Here is a 23,824-nt window from a genome sequence, read left to right on the forward strand (position 1 = left end):
CAGGTCAGCAATATGCTGGTGGTAAAAATAACATGGTATGTGAAGATTTGCTCTGTTTTAGATTTGGCATTGAATCCACCAATAGAACAGGAAAAGTCGACAGAAAGAGATGGATGCGGTCCAATCCATTGCCACTGAACCCCTCCCCACTATTAAGTACTTTTACAAGGAGTGCTGCCACAAGACAACAGCATTCATCATCAAAGACCCTCCATCATCCAGGCCATGCTCTCTTGCTACCACCATCGGGCAGGAGTAACAAGAGTCTTAAGTCTCACACCATCAAGTTCAGGAACAGTTATTACCCTACAATCTGAACCAGCGTGGATAAATTCACTTCGCTGAACGGATTCTACGATATAAAAGACTTGCTTTTAAGTAAGGACTCTTTACAACTCATGTTCTCAATATTTTCATTTGCAGACTGGTGTTTGTCAGTCTTCATCCGGTTACATATAATTTCTTATAAAATTCTATTGTACAAACCCCATTTCCAGAAAATACCCCATTTGGGATATTTTCCAAAATGCAATAAAAACAAACAACTGTGATATGTTAATTCACGTGAACCCTTATTTAACTGACAAAAGTACAAAGAAAAGATTTTCAATAGTTTTACTGACCAACTTAATTGTATTTTGTAAATATACACAAATTTATAATTTGATGGCTGCAACATACTCAACAAAAGTTGGGACAGAGTTAAAATAAGAATGAAAAGTGCACAGAATATTCAAGTATCACCGCTTTGGAAGACTCCTCATTAAGCAGGCTAATTGGTAGCAGGTGAGGTATCATGACTGGGTATAAAAGTAGCGTCCATCAAAGGCTCAGTCTTTGCAAGCAAGGGTGAGTCGTGGTTCCCCCTTTGTGCCAAAACTTGTGAGAGAATTGTTAGTCAGTTCAAAAGGAACATTTCCCAACACAAGATTGCAGAGAATTTAGGTCTTTCAACATCTACAGTACATAATATTGTGAAAAGATTCAGAGAATTCAGACATCTCAGTGCGTAAAGGGCAAGGTCGAATGCACGTTGAATGCACGTAATCTTTGAGCCCTCAGGCGGCGCTGCCTAAGAGACCGTCACGCTACTGTGACAATTATAGCCACCTGGGCTCAGGAGTACTTCGGAAAACCATTGTCACTTAACACAGTCCGTCGCTGCATCCAGAAATGCAACTTGAAACTGTATTACGCAAGGAGGAAGCCATATATCAACTCTATGCAGAAACGCCGGCGAGTTCTCTGGGCCCGAGTTCATCTCAGATGGACCGAAAGACTGTGGAACCGTGTGCTGTGGTCAGATGAGTCCACATTTCAGCTAGTTTTCGGGAAAAACGGGCATCAAGTTCTCAGATGAAAATGATGAAATGTTTTCAAAGATGAAAACGACCATCCTGATTGTTATCAGCGAAAGGTGCAAAAGCCAGCATCTGTGATGGTATGGGGGTGCATCAGCGCCCACGGCATGGGTGAGTTGCATGTATGTGAAGGTACTATTGACTCTGAGGCGTCTATTAGGATTTCAGAGACATATGTTGCCATCAAGGTGACGTCTCTTCCCGGGACGTCCATGCTTATTTCAGCAGGACAATGCCAGACCACATTCTGCACAGGCTACAACAGCATGGCTTTGTAGACACAGAGTTCATGTGCTTGACTGGCCTGCTGCCAGTCCAGCTCTATCGCCTATTGAAAATGTATGGCGCATCATGAAGAGGAGAATCAGACAACGGAGACCACGGACTGTTGAGCAGCTGAAGTCTTACATCAAGAAAGAATGGACAAAATGTCCAATTGCAAATCTACTACAATTAGTATCCTCAGTTCCAAAATGAATAAAAAATGTTATTAAAAGTTAAGGTGATGTAACACAATGGTAAACATGCCTCTGTCCTAACTTTTGTTGAGTGTGTTGCAGCCATCAAATTGTAAATTTGTGTATATTTACAAAATACAATTAAGTTGATCAGTAAAACTATTGAAAATCTTTTCTTTGTACTTTTGTCAGTTAAATAAAGGTTCACATGAATTAACATATCAGATTTTTGTTTTTATTGAATTTTGGAAAATATCCCAACTTTTCTGGAAATGGGGTTTGTAGTTTTTCCTGTAAATGCCTGAAAGAAAATGAACCTCAAGGTAGTATAGGGTGACATATGTAATTTGATAATAAATCTATTTTGAACTTTGAAATATTCTGAATCAGGAGACTGGAAATTGGGGTGGAAAGTCATTCATTTGGGATTCCGGACTTTCACTAAAATGTAAACTTTCAATAAACTTGTTCCATTTTAAAATTCAAATGCATAAATTGACAAGGTGTTTCTAAATGCCTTTGATGGAACATTAGCTTCCAGGGTCTCAGGTTCCATCTCCCAAGACCTAATCACCACTCACCCCCAGCTCTGGTTCACAGGACAGGTGTGGAGTGGAGTTCTTCAGTACACTGGACTTGCGAGTCCCACAGCAATATGTGCTGATGATGAGGTGGATCGAGTATGATCCAGCCCGACCTTTTTCAGATGTGCGGGGGGGGGGATTAATATCTGGGGCCAGAAGTTTGCAATAAATCTAATAGGATGCCAGGAGTGAGGAACTCCTTCATATAGGAATAGGTAAAGTGTGTAGAATGGATAGTTTTAAGGGTAAGGTAGATATATATTAATTCAAAACACTCACAAAATGCTGGAGTAACTCAGCAAGCCAGGCAAAAAGCATCTATGGAAAAGAGTACAGTTAACGATTCAGGCTGCCTAGTCTGCTGAGTTCCTCCAGCATTTTGTGTGTGTTGCTTGAATTTCCAGCATTTGCAGATTTTCTGTTATTAAATCAAAATAAATTTATTACCAGAGTACATAAATGACACCATATGCTATCATTTTCTTGCAGGCATCCACAGTAAATACAATAAACACAATTGAATCAGTGAAAAACTGCACACACCAATTGCAAAAAGCACTAAACCGAGCAAATAAAAAAAAGAAATAAATATTGAGAACATGAGTTGTAGAGTCATTAAAATAAGTCCATTTGTTGTGGAATCAGTTCAGAGGTAACGGGTGCAGGAGCTTGATGGGTTGTGGGGGTAACAATTGTTCCGGAACCTGGTGGTGTTGGATCTAAGGCTCCTGTACATCGTATCTCAATGGCAGGGAGCACAAGAAAAAGGGAACGTTATGTTGTTAGAGATAGATGCACAGGGTGGCTGCAGGTTCCAATGGCCTAAACCATGTGAACAAGTCACTGGTGTCAGTGATGGAACTACATCAGGCTGCCAGGCAGTACTTCCTCTGCCCATCAGTTCCCACATCTTCCTGATCACTGCTGTTTACATCTCCTCCCAGACTCCTCGCTCTAGAGCCAATTCACTCGCTATTTATACCTCACCTGCCAGACTGGTTTGTTCTCTAAGTCAATGGCAGAGTCACAGAGTACTACAGCACAGAAACAGCCCACCTAGTCTGCCCAATCCCATCTAGCTGCAACTGGACCCATACCCCTCTCATCTACGTACTGTACCCATCCAAACTTGTCTTAAGTGTCACAAATCGACTACTTCCACACTGCACCTTCCAGAGTGAAAATGTTCCTTCTCAGATTTCCCTTAAAAATTTCACCTTTCATCCTATATCTGACCCATAGTTCTAGTCTCACCCAACATGACAGGAAAACCCCCCTGCTTCTATACCTATACCCTTATAATATACCTCATATTTTTGTATACATTTTTAAGAACTCCCCTCATTCTCCTATGCTCCACGAAAGAACGTCCTAACGTATTCAACCTTTCCTTATTACTCAGGTACTGACATCTTTGTAACCTTTCCCTGCCTAATCTCATTGACCTGACCATAGTCCTTTATAGCCCTCTCATCCAAGTACTTATCCAAACTTCTCTTAAATGCTATGATCGAGCATACATCCACCACTTCTACTGGCAGTGCATCCACATGTGCACCACCCTCTGAATGAAGAAACTTCCCCCCACGTTCCCCTTAAATATTTCACCCTTAACCTATGACCTCTTAAGTTCTAGGCCCACCCAGCCACAGTGGAAAAAGCCTGCTTGCATTTACCTTATCTACATATGATCCTAACTTTGTATACCTCTATCAAATCTCCCCCCATTCTCCTACACTCCAGGAAATAAAGTCCCGACCTATTCAACATTTCCCTTTTACTCAGGTCCTGTAACATTAATCAAGATGCAATGAAAAGCTTTTGCTTACATTCCATCCAGACAGATTATAATTTTAAAAACTTATTACTGTTTAATCTGATTGATATAACTGCATGTAAATTTAACTCTTAAAATAAATGAAAATAATCTAATTTTTAATTTATTAGCATTTACCTCTGAGAAACAGGACAATTACAATCCCATTTCTTCATTTGTACAATAATTCTGAGTTATAAAGTACATTTTCAATTTACAATTTTTCACAATAATGCCAATTATTAAGTTATGTTGCTATATCTGATGGAATGTTTTGCAGTCTTTTCAGTTTATTAAATCTTGCTCAACATTTTCCAGAAATGTATCCCTTTAGTAAGTTGTGGAGTGGTTGTACTTGGGATCTGGCTGTTGCTGGCAAGTCTATTATAAACTGCTCATTTCTAATCATCCTTGGAAGGTTGTATTGAGCATCATCTTGGACTGCTGCAGTGAGATGTGGAAATATTCCTCCAGAGCTGTTTATCTAGGAAGTTGACACCACGGGAAGACAGGAACAGTAAAGCACCTTGGTAATGAGAGGTCAGATGAAAATGACCAGACTGGCTCAAGCTAAGAGGAAGGTGACAGTAACTCAAATAACCACATGTTACACCAGTACAGGAGGTACCCAAAGAAGTGGCCACTGAGTGTATTTCCCAGTCAGGATGGTGTCCAGCCCAGAGATGGAATTGGAAAATAATATTCCTTTCAGAGTCATTCTGCTACTGCAAATGCTAGTAATATGCTCATGGAACAAGTTTCACATATTAGATGGTCCAGGTTCGTCCAATGAAACAATGATGAAGGGTCTCGGCCCGAAACGTCGACTGTGCTTCTTCCTATAGATGCTGCCTAGCCTGCTGCGTTCCACCAGCATTTTGTGTGTGTTGCAACATTTAAAAGACATTTGAATAATTACATTTGGATAGGAATCATTTAGAGTGATACAGCCATACACGGTCAGCATGGATGAGTTGCTCTATTACTCTAAGATGCTAATCAGCCTTTCAATACTTAGCTCATAATGGCTACTTGTTAGAAAAATTTAATGTACAATTCTTACTTGCTGTGTTCATCTAGTAAATGTGATTTAATTTTAAAAATATTCTTTTTAACCTTACAAACGCCAAGTTCACCCAACACTGGTCCTACCATTAATAAATCTGGAGAGACTGCCGGTTTAACGATCCTCCCCACCTTCATTATCTGTGGAAATTACTGGAAAAGCTAGTGTTTATTGCCCACTCCAAAAGCACCCTTAAACTGAGTAGCTTGCCATTTCAAACATTTTTCTGTGGGTCTGGATGAACAAACAAATCAGGAAAAGATGAGACTTCACATCCTACTATCAATGGTGAAGCAAATGGCTTCAATAACAATCAGGAAAGTTCATTGTCATTATTACAAATCTCCCACTATCCTTTATTACAGAGTTAATTAATTACCAGATTTTAAATTTCCCAAAGTGAGATTTACACTCGCCTTAGATTACTATTAAGACCCTAAGACATTGGAGCAGAATTTAACCATTTGGCTCATCAAAACTGCTGTAGCATTCCATCATGGCTGATTTATAATCCCTCTTAACCCCATTCTCCCCATAACTTTTGACACCTTTATTAATCAAAACTCTATCAATCTCCACTTTAAACATACTCAATGACATGGCCTCCACAGCTGCCTGTTGCAATGAATTCCATAGATTCATCACCATCTGGGTTGTCCTTCTATTTTGAGGCTGCGCCCCCGGTCTAGACTCTCCCACTATAGGAAACATTCTCTCCATGTCCACTCTAGGCATTTCACCATTCAATAGATTTTAATGAGATATCCCACCCTCATTTTCCTAAGCTCCAGTGAATACAGGCCCAGGGCTATCAAATGCTCCTCATACGTTAACCCCTTTATTCCTGGGATCACTCTCACAATCCTCCTCTGCACCTAGTAAGAAAACCATCAATTAGGTACCTATACTGGAGTGGCAGCTGCAAGACAAATTAAGATGAAGCAAAAGGCTCCTGCAAATTTAGTAACAGGCAAGAAATATATTTAAAAATACGTAAGAACTTCTGGAAAAATATTTACTCAGAAATAACAAACCACCTCTGTAAAGCTGAACAGAACCAGTGGCAGATTTGAGGTGCAAACCAGTTACCACCTGAATCTGAGGTTAACTGCAACTTCTTCACACCAACACATTCCCCTTATTTATTTGCCAAGTAATCCCCCCATTGTGGGTTCACTGAGTTAGTTTCACCGAATTGGAAGAGAACCCACAGGTCCAGTTACATTTTGGTAATTTTTAAAAAAAGAAGTTCAGCCACAATGCATCACTTATTAATATCTGATATGGGATTAAAAATGTGTGCCTGTGTCTACACACAACTCCCACCATATATATTGTTGATCAAATGAAGAAATTAGGAAAACTGACATTTATTTTTAGTTTAAAAATGACACTGAGTTGAAATCTTTAGCACCAGAAAATAACATATCTCCTGTAGCGCCACTGATGAACCTCAGATAGAGTCTATATAAAAATGTGATGTTTTACATCACGCTTCTTACAGTTAGGATTCATTTTGAAGTACTTAAAAATCTGCCATGTTCTTCTCCTCTTGGTAGCAGCAGTTCTCCTCCAATTTTTGGACCTTTCCTCTCCTACAGAAATAGAAAGACAAGATCAAAATGTCAGTGGTTAGCTAAATATTTCAACAAGTTAATCCAACAACTTCCATTTATTCTGCCCTATTAATGGATCAGCATACTTTAAAGCAATTCATGAGTGTGATTATCATATAAGGACATATTTGAGATAAAATCTTATGGATTTTAAAAGAGCTTCTTAAATGAGTATAGGGAGGACAAGAAAGGGAATTCTGGAGCTTAAGACCCCAGCAATCATTGGTTTAGGTCCTAATTTGGGGACTGCAAAGATCCCAAGGCTAGGTAAGACTACAGCAATAAGGAGATAAGAGGCAATGAGTGAGAGAGCCCTTGTGAGAATTTTAGAACTCTAAGATATGGGTGCAGGTCTATGGGACTAGGCAGAAGAACAGTTCAGCACAGACTAGATAGACCAAAGAGTCCACTTAATGTGCTTTAATGCTCTGTCTTTATGACAACAGTTTAAGTTTCTGATGGATAATCATTGACCTGAAATGTTAACTCTACTTCTCTCCTTCCCAAACGGGGTTTCCAATATCTGCATAGTTTTTGGTTTTGCAAGGTTTTTCAACCTAAAATCCAAAACCACAAACACTGACAAATTTTTGTTTTCTTCCCCACAATTAGAAAAATATAGTTACAAGCAAAAACTCATTAGAAGCAACCCTGTTAGATCTGTCAGGACCCTGTTAAAATCCCTAGATCTTGTTAGATTTGGTCCAAGAAGTACCCTCACCAAAGAACACTAGAAAGATCTCAGCCTGTGAGCAGATATTAGTCAATAGTCTGATAGGTTCAATGTCACATAAAACCACAGCTTCAAATGGGTCAAACATAGGTCCGTGATGGAAAGTGACCAAGGTCCATAGTGGGCGTTCTAAGACAAACACGTGGCTTAAGATTCCAGACATCATTCACAAACCTAGATACCACTGGACATTTTCTAATAGTTTCCTACCAATGGTGACCGAGGTATCAATCTTGAATAAACGAATGGATGGAACTTTGAAAGAGGAGTATTTGTTAATAAAGCTGGTTTTGAAACCTGAAATCATATCCAAACACAGCTGAGTCAGTTATTTCCCACAAAGGAAAATGGCTTTCATCCACAGGAGGAAATGGTGCCTGGAAGCTCACATTTGTTTGAACAGTGATGTAAACATCTTTCATCATAGATTAATATGTTTGACACATCCAAAACTAGTTTTATGGTATTAATATTTCAAGGTCTGTATTTGGTATTTACACACTGAGCAACTTATTTATTACAGAACACATGACCTTCACTTAACTGAAGAGTCAAATTGAGACATGATCTCTACACATCACAATCTCTCCATGAGATGACTTATTAATTTATCTTACTACCCCAAGGTTGAGATTGATCGAAAGGGGACAGTAATAACAATCTAATGATTGACCTTTACTCTGAAATTAATTCTTTAATTTTTGATTCCTGTAATAGATGAACGAATGAGTATATTGTCAAATATTAGTTTTAGTTAAAAGACATTAGAGGTCCATACACTGAATACACCATAACCTTAGGAAAACCCACCTTCAACATTCCATCTCTCTCCCACTTATACAAGCCACAGTTGCTGAAAAGAAACACAAATAGTTACTCCTGTGTTACATAAGAGATTGTGCACATTGCTCTCGATGTTAGAAAAATTTTTCATGCTATTATAATTCATGAGAATATATCTATAAATACAGTAGATTCTGGTTAATTGGGACACATTGGGACTAGTACATTTTGGTCCAATTAAGCAGCTGCCCCAGTTGGCCAAAGTTTCATGGACATAGTAAAAAAAAGACAAACTACCATTTAACTGGGTAAAAAATTATGTATTTTAATGAAATACAGAACATGTTAGAACACTACCAATATTACTACAGTGCTATAAAACTGTGTATTAGCTCCTAATAGCTATCAATGGATGAATACATCCAATGTATATTGACGTGTTTTTTGAGTGACTGTAAATGAAAAAATCAGTGCAGCTAGTGCAGATAATGGACTGCCTTCAAACAATGCTTTTGATGAATGTATCTCCAAAATCTTCATTTTTATTGCAACATTCATGATGATTGTTGATGCCTTCAAATTCTTCATAGTTTCTAACGATCTGAGGTAGTGAAATGATTTCATTTTTACCCTTGGCATCTCCAAGCCTGAATGCTTAAAACCACAGTGAGCTTCTAAATTGTCTTACTGCTTAATAGAAATAAGCTAACTGTCAGTGATAAAAATATCACTTCTTTTTGAACACACACGCAACAGACACTACATATTTAAACACTGTTTGCTCTAAGCACAGTGTTGCGTCAAATGGCCACACAAGTACACGTGACTGACACTGATTAGAAACTGTACGGTAACAGTCACCTGTCCCTATTAAATGGCAGAGTGTCCCCAAATAAACAAAGGGAATCCTGGCCATTTTCTTGATTAGTTTTTGTTCTTTTAAGAATTGTCCCAAATAAGCGGCTGCCCCATTAACCGATATCCCAATTAATCGGAATCCACTGTACTGAACTTGAAGGGCAGGCTAATAATATCTGCATACTGAGAACATTTTAAAATAACTATTTCTACGTTTAGCCTTTCCCCATCAATAGCCCATCCCAGACATACTTGCAGCTCTTCTTTGGCAATCTTGTTAATGCTATCGCTCTGCTACCACAGGGGCACTTGAAGAAGCGCTTGACTGCATCATGCCAGTGATAGTCATGGTTTTCACTCACACACATCTCTAGTGGCTTGAAATATGTATATTTACACTGTTAAGAAAGTGAGAAAAATGTTAGGTATTATCACTACATAAACACAGAAACTATCACACAGTCTATTGCTCTGTAGACCATAAATCCACAAGACATAGGAGCAGAATTAGGCCATTTGGCCCATGTACTGTGGAAACAATTCAATTGAAGTGTGACAAGACTGCACGATTGATGAAGATAGTTTTATCAAAGTAAAATGCTTAATGATGTTACAATCATCTGTAAGGTTCATACTTGCATGTGTTATTTCAATAGTTCATAACTTTCGATTTAAGCATGTTTGCCTTTATTAGTCGAGGCATTGAGTTGGAAGATGTTCCAGCTTTATAAAAGACTATTTAGGCTGTATCCGAAGTGCTGTGTTTAATTCTGGCCCCCCTTTACAGGGAAGATGTGAAGGCCTTGGAGAGGGTGCAGATGATATTCACCAGGATGTTGCCAGGGCATGCACTACAAGAGAGGCTGGACAAACTTGGGGTGTTTTCTCTGGAGTGGTGGAGGGTGAGGTTTATAAAATTATGAGAGGCATAGATAGACAGGTGGCATCTTTCACCGAGGGTTGAAATGTCTTAACACCAGAGGGCATGCATTTAAATTAAGAGGGGGAAGTTCAAAGAAAATGGCCAGGTCAAGTTTTTTTAAAACACAGAGTAGTGGGTGCTGTCAAGGGTGGTGGTGGAGGCAAATATGATTGAAATGTTCAAGCAGTTCTTAGGCACATAAACGTACAAAGAATAGAAGGATATGGGCAAAAGGGATTAGCTGGCACTTAGTTACTGGTTTAATTAGTTCCGCAGAAGATTGTGGGCCAAAGATTGTATTTGTATTCTACTGTTCTATGGAATATAAATTTCGATCAATAGTTCACCATTTAAAATAAGATCATTCTTGGGATGAAAGCAAGCCTAACATTTATTGGCTTTCTCTTGCTATTCTGAAGTGGTATGTTTTTCCCTTGAAATACCTCTGCCCTTACTTTGAAAGTGCTCAAATTCTCCAGGTAGGGTTTCAGATTACCTCTGTGCATCTGCATGCTACACTATTTCATTGCTAAAGGTCCAGTGCATGTAATGGCATCAAACTCCATCTATAATTGGTTATTCTGAAATATAGACCAACTTCAGGATATCTTCACTGTGGAAATCTTTACCTTTTTGTAGGGGTGCTGTATGCTGCCTTTTCCTTTGCTATCATATGAAGTCTCTCAGATGGAGGTGAATTTAAACTATCCGCAAACCAGCCTCGCTAAAGAAATACGCTGAAAACACTAGAAATTCTGCAGCTGCTAGAAATCCAAAGAAACACACACCAGATGTGTCAAAAGTGGAATTTCCCAGAAGCCAACCATTTTAATTCCTATTCCCATTCTGACATGTCAGTCCATGGCCTCCTCTTGTACCATGATGAGGCCACTCTCAGGGTGAAGGAGCAACACCTCATATTACAGCTGGCTAGCCTACAACCTAATGGCATAAACATTGATTTCTCCTCCCAGTAAAAAAATCTCCCCCCTTCCCTCTTCTTCTATTTCCCACTCTGGCCTCTTACCACCTGCCTATCACCTTCCCCTGGTGCCCCTCCTGATATCCTTTCTCCCATGGTCCACTCTCCTCCCCTATCAGATTCCTGCCTCTCCAGCCCTTTACCTTTCCCACCTACCTGGCTTCACCCATCACCTTCCAGCTATCCTCCTTCCCTCCCCAACCTTTGCATTCTCCCTTCATTTCCAGTCCTGAAGAAGGGTCTCAGCTTGAAATGTCAACAGTATATTCATTTCCACAAATGATGCCTGACCTGCTGAGTTCCTCCAGCACTTTGTGTGTTACCCCGAAAACCTTAAGCTTTGATATAAAAAGTTTTGGAGTTTTAATTGTAATACTAAATTGACACTTGGAAACTACTATTAAAAACATCAAAAATGCAAGCGATTCTTCAGATGCTAGAAATTTAGAGCAACACACATAAAATGATGGAGGAACTTAGCAGGCCCAAAACACCGACTCTTTATTCCTCTTCATATATTCTGCCTGACCTACAGAGATCCCCCAGAAAAGCCAAGTTAAAAGCCCCAACTTTATGTTTGTAGATTGTGCTTCTTTCACATAACATCAGAAATTATTAAAATTCTTATGATATTTGCCTTTCTACCTTTTCCTAATTCGCTGTGTGTGAATGTACTGTATCGTTGGTGCTCAGCCTGATGTCAGGTCGGCTGCGGGAAGTCTACTGAACTGATTGATAACTGATCAGAGCTAGTGCAATTTACAGGCATGCTGGAGGAGATTTGAAATTGCATATAAACGAGATGAGGTAACGCAAATTGTCTTCCTTCCAAATGAATCAATAAACTTTGAAGCAACAGTCACTTTTGTATAATTCAGTCGGGATTGTATGATTTGTTCGGTTACTGAGGTAACCACTGTAGATCTCCTGGAATATTTCAATGGGCGTTTGAGACGACCACACTGTCAAGTTCCTTCTTCTACATCTCCAAAATTTAATATAAAAGCAAGGATGTAACGTTGAGACTTTATGAAGCACAGGTGAGTCCTCACTTCCAGTATTGTGAGCAATTTTGGGCCCCTTGTCTTAGAAAGGTTATGCTGAAACTGGAGAGGGTTCAGAGGAGGCTCATGAAAATGATTGCAGGATTAAACAGCTTGTCATATGAAGAGTGCTTGATGGCTCTGGAACTGTAATTACTGGAATTTAGAAGAATGAGGGGTGACCTAATTAAAATTATCGAATGGCGAAAGGTCTTGATAGAGTATATGTGGAGGGGATGTTTCCTATGGTGGGAGGACACAGCCTCAAAGTAGAGGGGTGCCCTTTTAGAACTGCAATGAAGAGGAATTTATTTAGCCAGTGGTAAACCTGTGGAATTTGTTGCCGGAGGCAACCAAGTCTTAATGTATATTTATGGCAGAGATGGATAGATTCTTGATTGGTCAGGGCATGAAGGGATATGGAGGGAAGGTAGGAGATAGAAGCTGAAGTCCACAGGTTTACCACTGGCTAAATAAATTCCTCTTCATTGCAGTTCTAAAAGGGTACCCCTCTACTTTGAGGCTGTGTCCTCCCACCAAAGGAAACATCCCCTCCACATATGTGGGCCGAAAGGCCTTACTGTGCTGTAACGTCCTATGACAATTCACCTTCACACTGGACACCAAAATAGGAACTCCAAACTTAACATACCAATTTGAAACTTGGGATTTTGATCAAGCTTGGTTTAACAACAGTTAACTTGACATTGACAACTATTTTTTACCTGAAAGTTTATTTTTGTCTAAAAAAAATGACTGTTTTGCGTTTAACCTTAATTTTCTGGAAATTATTGCCAGAACTGTGAATGCTGATGGCAGGAAAAGCAAAATATTGTATTGTAAAGGCAATTATGTAAGTCACACTGCATTGTTTTTTGCAGGGTGTTTTATGCAGATGTAGCACATGTTCACTTTAATTGTTGGTGCAGTAAATAATATTTCATGGAATTTGGACAGATTTTGTTCTGCTTTATGAGGGCATGGATGATAAACAAATGTTTTGGTGCCTTTGCATTTGGTTCCATGGCTTGTTTTAAGTATCAATCAGAATCAGGCTTAATATTGCTGACATATAAGACCATAAGATACAACAGCAGAATTAGGCCATTTGGCCTATTGAGTCTGCTCTACCATTTCATCATGGTTGATCCATTTTTCCTCTTAGCTTCTATCTCCTACCTTCCCTCCATATCTCTTCATGCCCTGACCAATCAAGAATCTATCCATCTCTGCCATAAATATACATTAAGACTTGGTTGCCTCCGGCAACAAATTCCACAGGTTTACCACTGGCTAAATAAATTCCTCTTCATTGCAGTTCTATAAGGGCACCCCTCTACTTTGAGGGCCTTTTAACTGACTCCAAGATCAAGGTAACCCTTTCCTTCCACAAAGCTCTCCATTTTTCTATCATCCACATGCCTATCTAAGAGTTTCCTTAATGACTCTACCACCACCCTTGGCAGTATAGTCCACCACTCTGTGTAAAAATCTTACTTCTGACATCTGCCCTATACTGTCTACCAATCACCTTAAAATTAACAGTCACACCTAAACATCTGCATTTTACATTTCAGTGATTACGAACAAAGTGCAAAGATAAATTGTAAACTTTAAGGTGTATGATCTGTTTATATGAACAGCTATTTACGAACCATGACCTTACATCAGACTTATTAGTTACATGTGCATCAAGACATACAGTGAAATGCTTTACCATAGTTTTATTTCAAAAGCTTGGCCCAATTGTTTTATACAGGGATTGAAACCTCTAGGGTGGTACAGTAGTGGAACCAATCTATCTGCTGCTCCAAAGCACCAGACCAGGGTTCAATCCTGACTTCAGGTGCTCCCTGTGTGTTGAGTTTGCATGTCCTCCCTTGTCCAACTGGGTTTCCCCTGGATGCACCAGTTTCCTCCCACATACTGAAGATAAGCAAGTTACTTGGCCACATAACATGCGTCTCATAGGTAGGTGAGCAGTAGAATCTGGGTGGAGGAGATGGGAAGGTGGGGAGAATAAAATATCGGATTGATGTAGCTTACATGTGGGCTGAAGGGCCCGTTCCTCTGCTTTATCTCTCCACACAGAGTCCTCTTTCATTTAGATATCCAGAACTTTAACTGCCACTTTTTATTAATTACTTTTCAAAATAATTTTGCATTTTAAGCTTGATCAGATGCCACTTTGCTCCATATCTCCCTTCTTGAGTGTGCTATAGGGCTATTAAAACAAAACCAATTCATGCCATTTTAAACGTTTCTTCCCCTAGGCAGTTAATCTGATTAACCATTTTAGACTCCCACCCCACTCTACCTCTGATCTCAGTCAATGCACTGCAATGTAAACTCAAAAACTATTTTTATATTGTAAATGCATGCTGATATTCACATATGTTTTATTCCAAATCTGTACTTTAACCTCTGACTTTACTTTTATATAATTCTTTATTAACTGTTGAATGTTGTTTTATGTTGCATGTTGTGCCAACACGCCACAGCAAATTCTTGATACATATAAATGTATATGGCGAATAAAGTTGGTCATTTGGTCTGACACAACTGGAGTTAAACAGAAATTGCACGATTTACCCCAATTTGGTGGCATCACTAGAAGGCCTATTTTTTTTCCGGACAGGATGTTATGTCATGCTGTGAGGATACATTCAGCTATGAATTATGCCACATTTTAACAATTGTTAGCTTGGCAAGATCTTTTTTTTCTCCCTTAGAATATATGAACCACCTCGTAGAAACAATGGAGAGAATCTTTAGCTAGATACAAAAGCGTGCAGATTTTACACCTGCTCTCAATTAGAGTCACATTCAGTCTGGCCAAAGCAACACTTTCATGAAGATTAGATGTGATGAATGCAGATGAAGGGTTTAAATGAATGTTTACACTGTAACTCTTAAAACAGTTTCCAATGACTTGCCCACCACCAAAGGAAAATTGAAAACTCATCACCATATCATCCACCATTTCCTCCCTTGTTTCATTTAACACCCTTGGATATGTTCCACCTGGGACTGGGAATTATCTGTTTCAAAGATGCTGAACCCAATAATACCTAGTTTTCTATCCTGTAGAGGAATGCATGTTTTTACCACAATATCAGCATTACCCCTCTCCATTTTGAATACAGTCTCAACGTTTTTAATCAATAACTGTGCCTTATCCTCTGTCGCCCAGGGTTACCTTTTTGCTCCTTAATAGATCTTGTTCTTTTGTTAGTTTTTCTTTCTTTATGTACTTCTGAAACATCTTTGGATTTTCTTTAAATTGTTTGCCATTATTAGTTACCGTACAGAACTTCACAGCACACGGCCCTTCGGCCGACAATGTTGTGCTGACCGAATAGTTCCTGATATCCCTTTTAATTTCACTAGTATACTTGCTATACTCTTCCAAGCTTTCTGTTTCACATCGAACATTACCATGGGAGAAGATTGCAACCTTTTACTGTGCTAGCCTATATAGCATTTCTCATTTATTTGCCATAACCACAATATCAAAAAAATGGGTTTTAAGGAGGATCTTAAAGAAAGGAGAGTTACAGAGACAGGGAGGGAATTTCTAAATAAAGGTCTCTAACAGCCTCTAAGGAATTTTAGATTTGAAAAGAGGACAATTGCACACAATGATGGAGAATTTTTCCAACTAAATTAATTATTTACCATCTTGCAAGTGACAACTCTACACTTCATCTCACGGATGCTTTTCATTTTCTCTTCCATTTGTTCTTTCTTCAGAAGTGGCTCAAAATACTGCTCTTGAAGCTCTAATTCAGCCTGTTGAAACAAATAATATTTCTCAAAACATTAGCAAATCATATTTTGTATTTCTGGAAAGGTGACATACACACAGTGTCTAGTTTATTAAGATGATGTTCTGTTGGTTTGAACCAGTCTGGTCATTCTCCTCTGACTACTCTTATTAACAAGGTATTTCCATCCGTAAAACTGCTGCTCACTGGATGTTCTTTGTTTTATACACCAATCTCTGTAAACTCCAGTTTATGAAAATCACAGGAGATCAGCAGTTTCTGAGATACTGAACTACCCTAACTGGCACCAACAATCATTCCACAGTCAAAGCCACTTATGGTTCATCGCCATTCTGATGTTTGGTCTGAACTGAACCTCTTGACCATGTCTGCATGCTTTTATGCATTGAGTAGCTGCCATGTCAATGGCTGCTTTGACATTTGCATTAATGAGCAGGTGTACAGGTATACCTAATAAAGTGGCCACTGAGTGCATATAACCAAAAACAGATGAGCCAGATTTTGAGATTTGGCACTGTTTACTGCTAAAACACTATGAAACCAGTAGTTTCATCAGAATAACCACATGGCCAGACAAGTATAAACATCCATAAGTCACTGACTGGTTCCTGCTCTTCTCTAGAGAAAGCTACATTAGTTTTCACTGGAAATCTGTGACTTAACCAGCACTCAACACACTGACATCTATTTTAACTGGGGAACAGAATACTGAAAACGGCAAGCTATGTTGAGTGAATTTTTAACAATATTTTTAATAGCTTAGCTATCTCTCTTGTGCAAAAGTATAACTGTTGTTTCTTTAAGTAGTAAGTACTGTAGTCAATATATTTTATATATATTTAAGTCTCTACCTTAAACTCAACACTGTGAAAGGAGATTTGATATGTCACCACTCTTACAGATTTCTACGTATGTAAAGTGGAGAGCATTCTGACTGGTATGGAGCCTCCAAAGCACAGGATCACAAGAGGCTGCAGAGGGTTGTAGACACTGCCAGCTCCTTCGTGGCATAATCATCGAGGACATCTTCCAGCAGCAGTGCCTAAAGCGGGCAGCATTTATCACTAAGGGCTTCTTCTCATTACTACTATCAGGGAAGAGGTATAGGAGCCTAAAAACCCATACTCTTTAAGTCAGGGACAACTGCCATCAGATTACTGAATGATCCATGAATCAGTTAACACTAACTTATTATTCCATTTTTGCACAATTTATTTGGTAACTTATAGCAATTTTTATGCCTTTGCACTGTACCGCTGCCACAAAACCAACAAATTTCATTATCATAAGTCGGTGATAATAAACCTACCAATGATTCTGAACAAGCACCCTTTTCTAAGCTCCATCACAGAAAATGATTAGCAGGTGGACAGAGGAAACAATTTGTGGATTTTCTCTTTGAAAAAGTGCAACATGCCCATCATTTTGGGGGAATCCCTGGCCCACATCCACTCAGTAAATGAAATGCAGAATCTGTCAAGCTATCTACCTCCTGTCCCCACTGTGGCAAGTATACAAATCTCACATCGGTCTGTAGAGCAGACCATTGCACAGCCTATAGCACCATAGTGAAAACAAAGAAACCTCAACTTTGAGGGACTGCCGAGGAAGTTATTATTTTCAAATCTATTCGCGTTACTATTCTATCACAATTAAGAAATCTTGCAAGCTTACAAGATGTTAAGCTAAATAGCAGAGCAGTTTAAAGTGGTGTTGTTAATGAATATTGTTGGATAGTAAACAGTAACACAGAAATCATTATATATTTTGAGGCAGTCCATGTTGACCATGGTGCCTACACAGTTAGTCCCAATTTCCTGCATTCGGCTAATATCCCTCCAAGTCCCACCCCTCTATGTACGTATCAAAGTGCTTCTTAAATGATACTCAGAATCAGAATTATGAATTATGTGGTGAAATTTGTTAACCCAGTAGCAGCAGTACAATACATAATATTACAGTGAGTAATATAAATATTTTTTAAAAAGTTAAGTAGTGTTCATGGATTCAATGTTCATTTAGGAATTGTATGGTAGTGGGAAAGAAGCTGAGAGTGTGCCTTCAGGCTTCAGTATCTCTTTCCTGACGATAACAATGAGAAGAGGGCATGCCCTGGGTGATTGGGGTCCTTAATAATGGATGTTGCCTTTCTGAGGCACTGCTCCTTGAAGGGGTCTTTGATACTACAGAGGCTAGTACCCAAGATGGAACTGACTAATTTTCCGTAGCCTCTTCTGGTCCTGTGCAGTAGTTCCATACCAGATAGTGATGAAGCCTGTCACAATGCCCTCTATGTTACATATATAGAAGTTTTCTGAGTGTTTTAGGTCAAATCTCTTCAAACTCCTAATGAAATATAGCCGCTCTTACAGTTGCATTGATATGCTGAGACCAGGTTAGCTCCTAACAGATCTTGACATCCTGATCCCTCTCTGAGAATTGGTTTGGGTTTCCTCATCTTCACAACGAGCTCTTTCATTTTACTGACATTGACTGCAAGGTTGTTACTGCAACACCAACTAGCTGGTATATCTCATAAGAACATAGGAAATAGGAGCAGGAGTAGGCCATCTGGCCCGTTGAGCCTGCTCTGCCATTCAATAAGATCATGGCTGATCTGGCTGTGGACTCATCTCCACCTACCTGCCTTTTTCCCATAACCCTTAATTCCCCTACTATGCAAAAATCTATTCAACCTTGCCTTAAATATATTTATTGAGGTAGCCTCCACTGCTTCATTGGGCAGAGAATTCCACAGATTCACCACTCTGGGAAAAGCAGCTCCTCCTCATCTCTGTCCTAAATCTACTCCCTCGAATCTTGAGGCTATGTCCCCTAGTTCTAGTCTCATCTAGCAGTGGAAACAACTTTCCTGCCTCTATCTTATTTATCGCTTTCATAATTTTATATGTGTCTATAAGATTTCCTCTCATTCTTCTGAATTCCAGCGAGGGCAGGCCCAGGCAACTCAACCTGTCCTCATAGTCTAAACCACTCATCTCTGGAATCAACCTGGTGAACCTCCAAAGCCAGTATATCCTTTCTCAAGCAAGGAGACCAGAGCTGAACACAGTACTCCAGGTGCAGCCTCACCAGAGTGGATGACCTCGTATTTAACAACATCTTGCTCCTGTAAGCCCGCTCATCTCCATCGGAGATTCTACCAACAATGGTTGTGTCATCAGCAAATGTATAGGTGGTGCTTGAGCTATACCTAGCCACACAGTCATGGGTATAGAACAGTGGGCTAAGCACACACCCAAGGTGCACCAGTGTTGATCATCAGTGAGGAGGAGATGCAGTCACCATTCCACACAGATTGTGGTCTTCTAGTTAGGAAGAAAAGGATCCAACTGCAGAGGGAGGTAGAGAGGCACAGGTTCAGTAGGTTATCGATCGGGAAAGTGGGAATGATCGTGTTAAACACAGAGCTATAGTCAACGAATAGCATCCTTGCATTAGTGTTTGTATTGTCCTGATGATCTAAGGCCATGTGAAGAGCCATTGAGATTGAGTCTGCCATAGACCTAGTGTGGCAATAGGTAAGTTGCAGTGGGTCCAGGTCCTTGCTGAGGCAGGAGTTCATTCTAGCCACGACCAACCTCTCAAAGCATTTCATCACTGTAGATGTGAGTGCTACTGGGCGATAGTCATTAAGGTAGCTCACACTACTCTTCTTAGGCATTGGTATAATTCTTTCTTTTTTTGAAGCAGGTGGGAATTTCTGATTGTAGCAGTAAGAGGATGAAAATGCCTTTGAATACTCCTGCCAGTTGTTCAGCACAAGTTTTCAGAGGCTAACCAGGTACTCCATCCTGCTGCCTTGAGGTTCATCCTCCTTAAAAACAGGCTAACATCGACCTCCGAGACAGAGATCACAGGGTTACCAGGTGCAGCCGGGATCTCCAGGGAGCTGTAGTTACGATCTCCCTTTCAAAGCAGCAGGTTTCATGCAGAAGGTGTTGAACTCATCTGATACAGTTATACCTGCTTCAATTACTTCCTCTGGCAGCTTGTTCCATCTTCTCACCACCTTCTGCATGAAACAAGTTGCCCCTTGAATCCCTTTAAAATCTTTCCACAAAATCTATGCCTCCCCATTTAGTCTTCCCTACTGTGGAAAAGACTTATCCACCTTATAAACAGATTCACCTTATCTATGCTACTTTAACTTTTTTTCAATAAGGTCACCTTCATTCTCTACAATCAAGCATTTCATGATATTTCACATAAAATATCTACAACTATTCAACTTATAATAGGAATCTTATAAAATTGGTCTATTTTCCTTTCCTTCCTTAAACTAATATTATTGATTTCTTATGAAGATTCAAAAGCTTGTGATTTATGAGAAAGAACACATTAATGATTGACAAACATGAGGTCTGCATATTGCCAAGAATTCAGGGAAAAATATGGAGATTTCATAATCTGTACAAACCGAGTTAGATGGTGTTTCAGAGCGAGATTTTAAGTTCCTCGAAGCAAAAGCAAATATGAAGTTCCATATACCCATTGAGTACAACATGGATTGCTGTTATATGATTATTCAGTGCAGCTTTGACAGGAAAATTATGGACTGAAGGTAAACCACAACTGGCTGCATTCCATTCTTTACAATGCTGCAGTTAGAGAAGCAAGACAAAGAGTGACTGGTTGTACCTCTTGGACTGTGCCAATATGTCTTGATTTTGCATTTAGTATTTTCCGAAACTCTTCGGAGTCCAGGTACTCCAGCTGGTCACGGTGCTTCTTTAACATTGGTTCATCGTTTCCTTGGTGGAAGCAGAATTTAAAAGATTGGATAGGTGACATGAATGCCAACAATCTTTGCAAGCAAATGGGAAATAGCAGAATAAGGCAGTGTTATTTGTTAACAAAGTAAATCAAGGTTTGCATTGTACAGCTAATAGACATTAAACCTCCTGTGTTCTCTTGGTGGAAGACGAGCTGGATTGCGTTCGTCTGTGGCTGCACTGATGCGTGATGAAGATTGCTGTGTGCTTGTTCTTGCAGAAACATGGCTCCAGGACGACATCCCAAACACCATCCATCAATCTACAGGCATGACACTCAGGGGCTTGGGCTATATTATTTTTGTGACTGTATGTTTTATTGGTTTTGTAATTACATATGCTCTGTGTATCTTGTGTTGTGTGTGACTGCTGATACTCTGTTTTGCACCTCAACCCTAGAGGCACGCTGCTTAACTTAACTGCATTCCTGTGTATGATTGAATGACAATTAAACTTGAACTTGAACTTAAACACGTTTTTCAATATAAGTTCCAAAGGCCTGAAATGAATTATATGATATAAGCACAAGAGATTCTGCAGATTCTTGAAATCCAGAGTGATCCACACAAAACACTCAAGTAACTCAGCAGGTCAGGCTGCATTGACAGAGGGGCAAAAACCCTTCATTACAGGGGTTCCCAACCTGGTGTCCATGGACCTCTTGGTTAATGCTAGGGGTGTTTGGCATTAAAAAGGTTGGGAACCCCTGCTTCTTGGCCAATAAGGTTGACTGTTTATTCACCTCGATAGATGCTACTTGATCTACTGAATTTCTCTGGCATTTTGCATACTTTTATAATCTAAAGTTACCACTGTCAATGGATATGCCAGAGGTTCAATTTCTTTTCACAATTATATTCTCAACAATATTGGAATCTTTAATTAACGTCAGCCAAGGCTCAAGTGGGTCAGATTCTTGCCTGACTGGTTTATGTGTTCAAGACCACTCCAAGAAGCTTGGAGCCTGCTGCTCCAAGTCAGTACTGGATGAGTGTCGCATTGTTGTTGCTGCTGTCTTGTGCATGGGAGGTTATACTGAGGCCTCTGCCCGTGAGTGCTCTTTCAGTGATCCTATAACTCAGGTTCTGAGCAACATCTATCAACCTGGTGAAGGGTCTCAGCCGGAAACATAGTGTTCACTAATGTTCATAAATGCTGCCAGGCCTGCTGAGTCCCTCCAGCATTTTGTGTGTGTTTATCTATCCACCTATCCATGCATATTAATTATTCTTTTATCTGCATAGTTCCTTCTTTTCCACATTGGTTGTTTATCAGTCTTTAGGTGTAGTACTTCATTGGTTCTATTGTATTTCTTTGTTCTGTTGAGAAGGCTTTCAAGAAAATGAATCTAAAGGTAATACATGGTGATAACAAATTTACTCAGAACTTTGAATGCAAAACATCCTACAGTTTATGTTGAAGAAAAGATAAAGAGTGTGATCAACATTATTAAACACTGTTGTGCATGACGTGTTTGCCACATATCCTCCTTTACCACAGGGACTCCACTTCAAAAGCACTTACTGTAATTGATTGTAAGTCATCTTGTCAAAACTCAAGGAGGTTAAAGGTACTATTGAATTTCAAAGCTTTCTTGCTACTTTCTATGACTCTGTGGTGTTATTTCCCATTTGTGCAGTTAGGAATGTATTGCATGTGCCATTCTTTACAGCCAGTTATTTAACAGAGCAGGGGAAATGTGCAAAGGGTTGTGATGATGAATTTGTTGCCTGACATTTTAAGTGTATTTATAATACTTATGCCTAGCTCTAATACTTTAACCAGCATTATCACCTCTATCTGCACATCTGGGATGTACAAAAATTACAATGTGACCTCTGATGTTAAAAAAGACATCACCATTATAGAACATAGAACATTACAACAGAGTGCAGGCTCTTTGGCCCACAATGTTATGTCAACCTTTTAACCTATTTTAGTATCACTCTAACCCTTCCCTCATACATACCCTCCATTTTTCTATCATCCATCTGTCTATCCAAGAGTTTCTTAAATGTCCCTAATGCATCTGCCGCCACCACCACTGTTCCACATACCGGCCACTTTCCACCACCTTACACTCCCCCCAAACTTCTCTCTAATCACCTTAAAATTATGCACATTAAACATTAATGTCTAGTTATAGTCTTCCCTTTTTCTCCAATTCCGCCTTGGCCACTTGTCCTAGTTAAATTTGACGTGATTTTTTTTTACCCTAAAATCCAGATTTAAGATGAAAACCTCTTAAGTACCAAGTTCTTCCTTTCCTTTCATAGCTTACTCTTTACGTTACCATTCCCTCCAAAACCATTTAGTATCCTCAATGCTCTCAACTCTCTCCCTCTTTTTTTTTCAACCTAACAAATCTATGCCCTTCTATCCCATGTTCATTTCCCTGATGACTGGTTCACACATTTCTCCACAGATGCATTTAGAACACAAATCAGAATCAGGTCTAATATCACTGGCATATGCCGTGAAATTTGGTGTTTAGGGGCAGCAAAATATAATAATAAAAACTGTAAATTTGCAAAAATTTATTTAAAAAAATCAAATTAAATAAGTAGTGCAAAAAAACAGAGGGAGAAAAGTGAGATAGTGCTCTTGGGTTCATAGTCCATTAAGAAATCTGATGACAGGGGAAGAAGCTGTTCCTGAAATGTTGATGTGTGTCTTTAGGCTCCTGTACCTCCTCCTTGATAGTAGCAATGAGAAGAGTGCATGTCCTGAGTGATGGGGGTCCTTAATGATGGATGCTGCCTTTTGAAGCCATTCTCGATGTTGGGGAGATTAGTGCCCATGATGAAGAGTCTTGGTCCAAAAAGTCAACTGTACTCTTTTCCATAGAAAGGTACTCAGCCTGAAACATCGACTGTACTCTTTTCCATAGAAAAGGTCTCAGCCCAAAATGTCAACTGTATTCAGGTTCTCAACCCGAAACATACTCTCTTCCATAGAAAGGGTCTCGGCCTGAAATGTCCACTGCACGGTTTTCCATAGATGCTGCTTGACCTGCTG

The 23,824-nt window shown here is 39.5% G+C and overlaps 1 protein-coding gene across 3 annotated transcripts in view; it reads right to left on the reverse strand.

Annotated features, from left to right (window-relative positions):
• Positions 1 to 2,056: 2,056 nt before the first annotated feature.
• The window catches only part of mcm10 (minichromosome maintenance 10 replication initiation factor), a 79,158-nt gene continuing 57,390 nt past the window's right edge, over positions 2,057 to 23,824 (reverse strand). Inside the window, exons 16-21 of one of the 3 annotated variants that reach the window (XM_059987274.1) lie at positions 20,673 to 20,785; positions 15,901 to 16,014; positions 9,528 to 9,673; positions 8,445 to 8,487; positions 6,788 to 6,880; positions 2,057 to 5,079 (exon numbers count right to left, since the gene is read on the reverse strand). In XM_059987274.1, the coding sequence (XP_059843257.1) occupies positions 6,797 to 6,880; positions 8,445 to 8,487; positions 9,528 to 9,673; positions 15,901 to 16,014; positions 20,673 to 20,785 (500 nt within the window). In that variant the 3' untranslated portion in view covers positions 2,057 to 5,079; positions 6,788 to 6,796. Of the gene's footprint in view, positions 5,080 to 6,639; positions 6,881 to 8,444; positions 8,488 to 9,527; positions 9,674 to 15,900; positions 16,015 to 20,672; positions 20,786 to 23,824 lie in introns of those variants that run through there. The other 2 variants (XM_059987273.1, XM_059987276.1) reach the window with 2 other exon arrangements.

Source organism: Hypanus sabinus, chromosome 13 (genome assembly GCF_030144855.1).
Source record: "Hypanus sabinus isolate sHypSab1 chromosome 13, sHypSab1.hap1, whole genome shotgun sequence".
In the NCBI taxonomy this organism is placed as follows: Eukaryota; Metazoa; Chordata; class Chondrichthyes; order Myliobatiformes; family Dasyatidae; genus Hypanus; species Hypanus sabinus.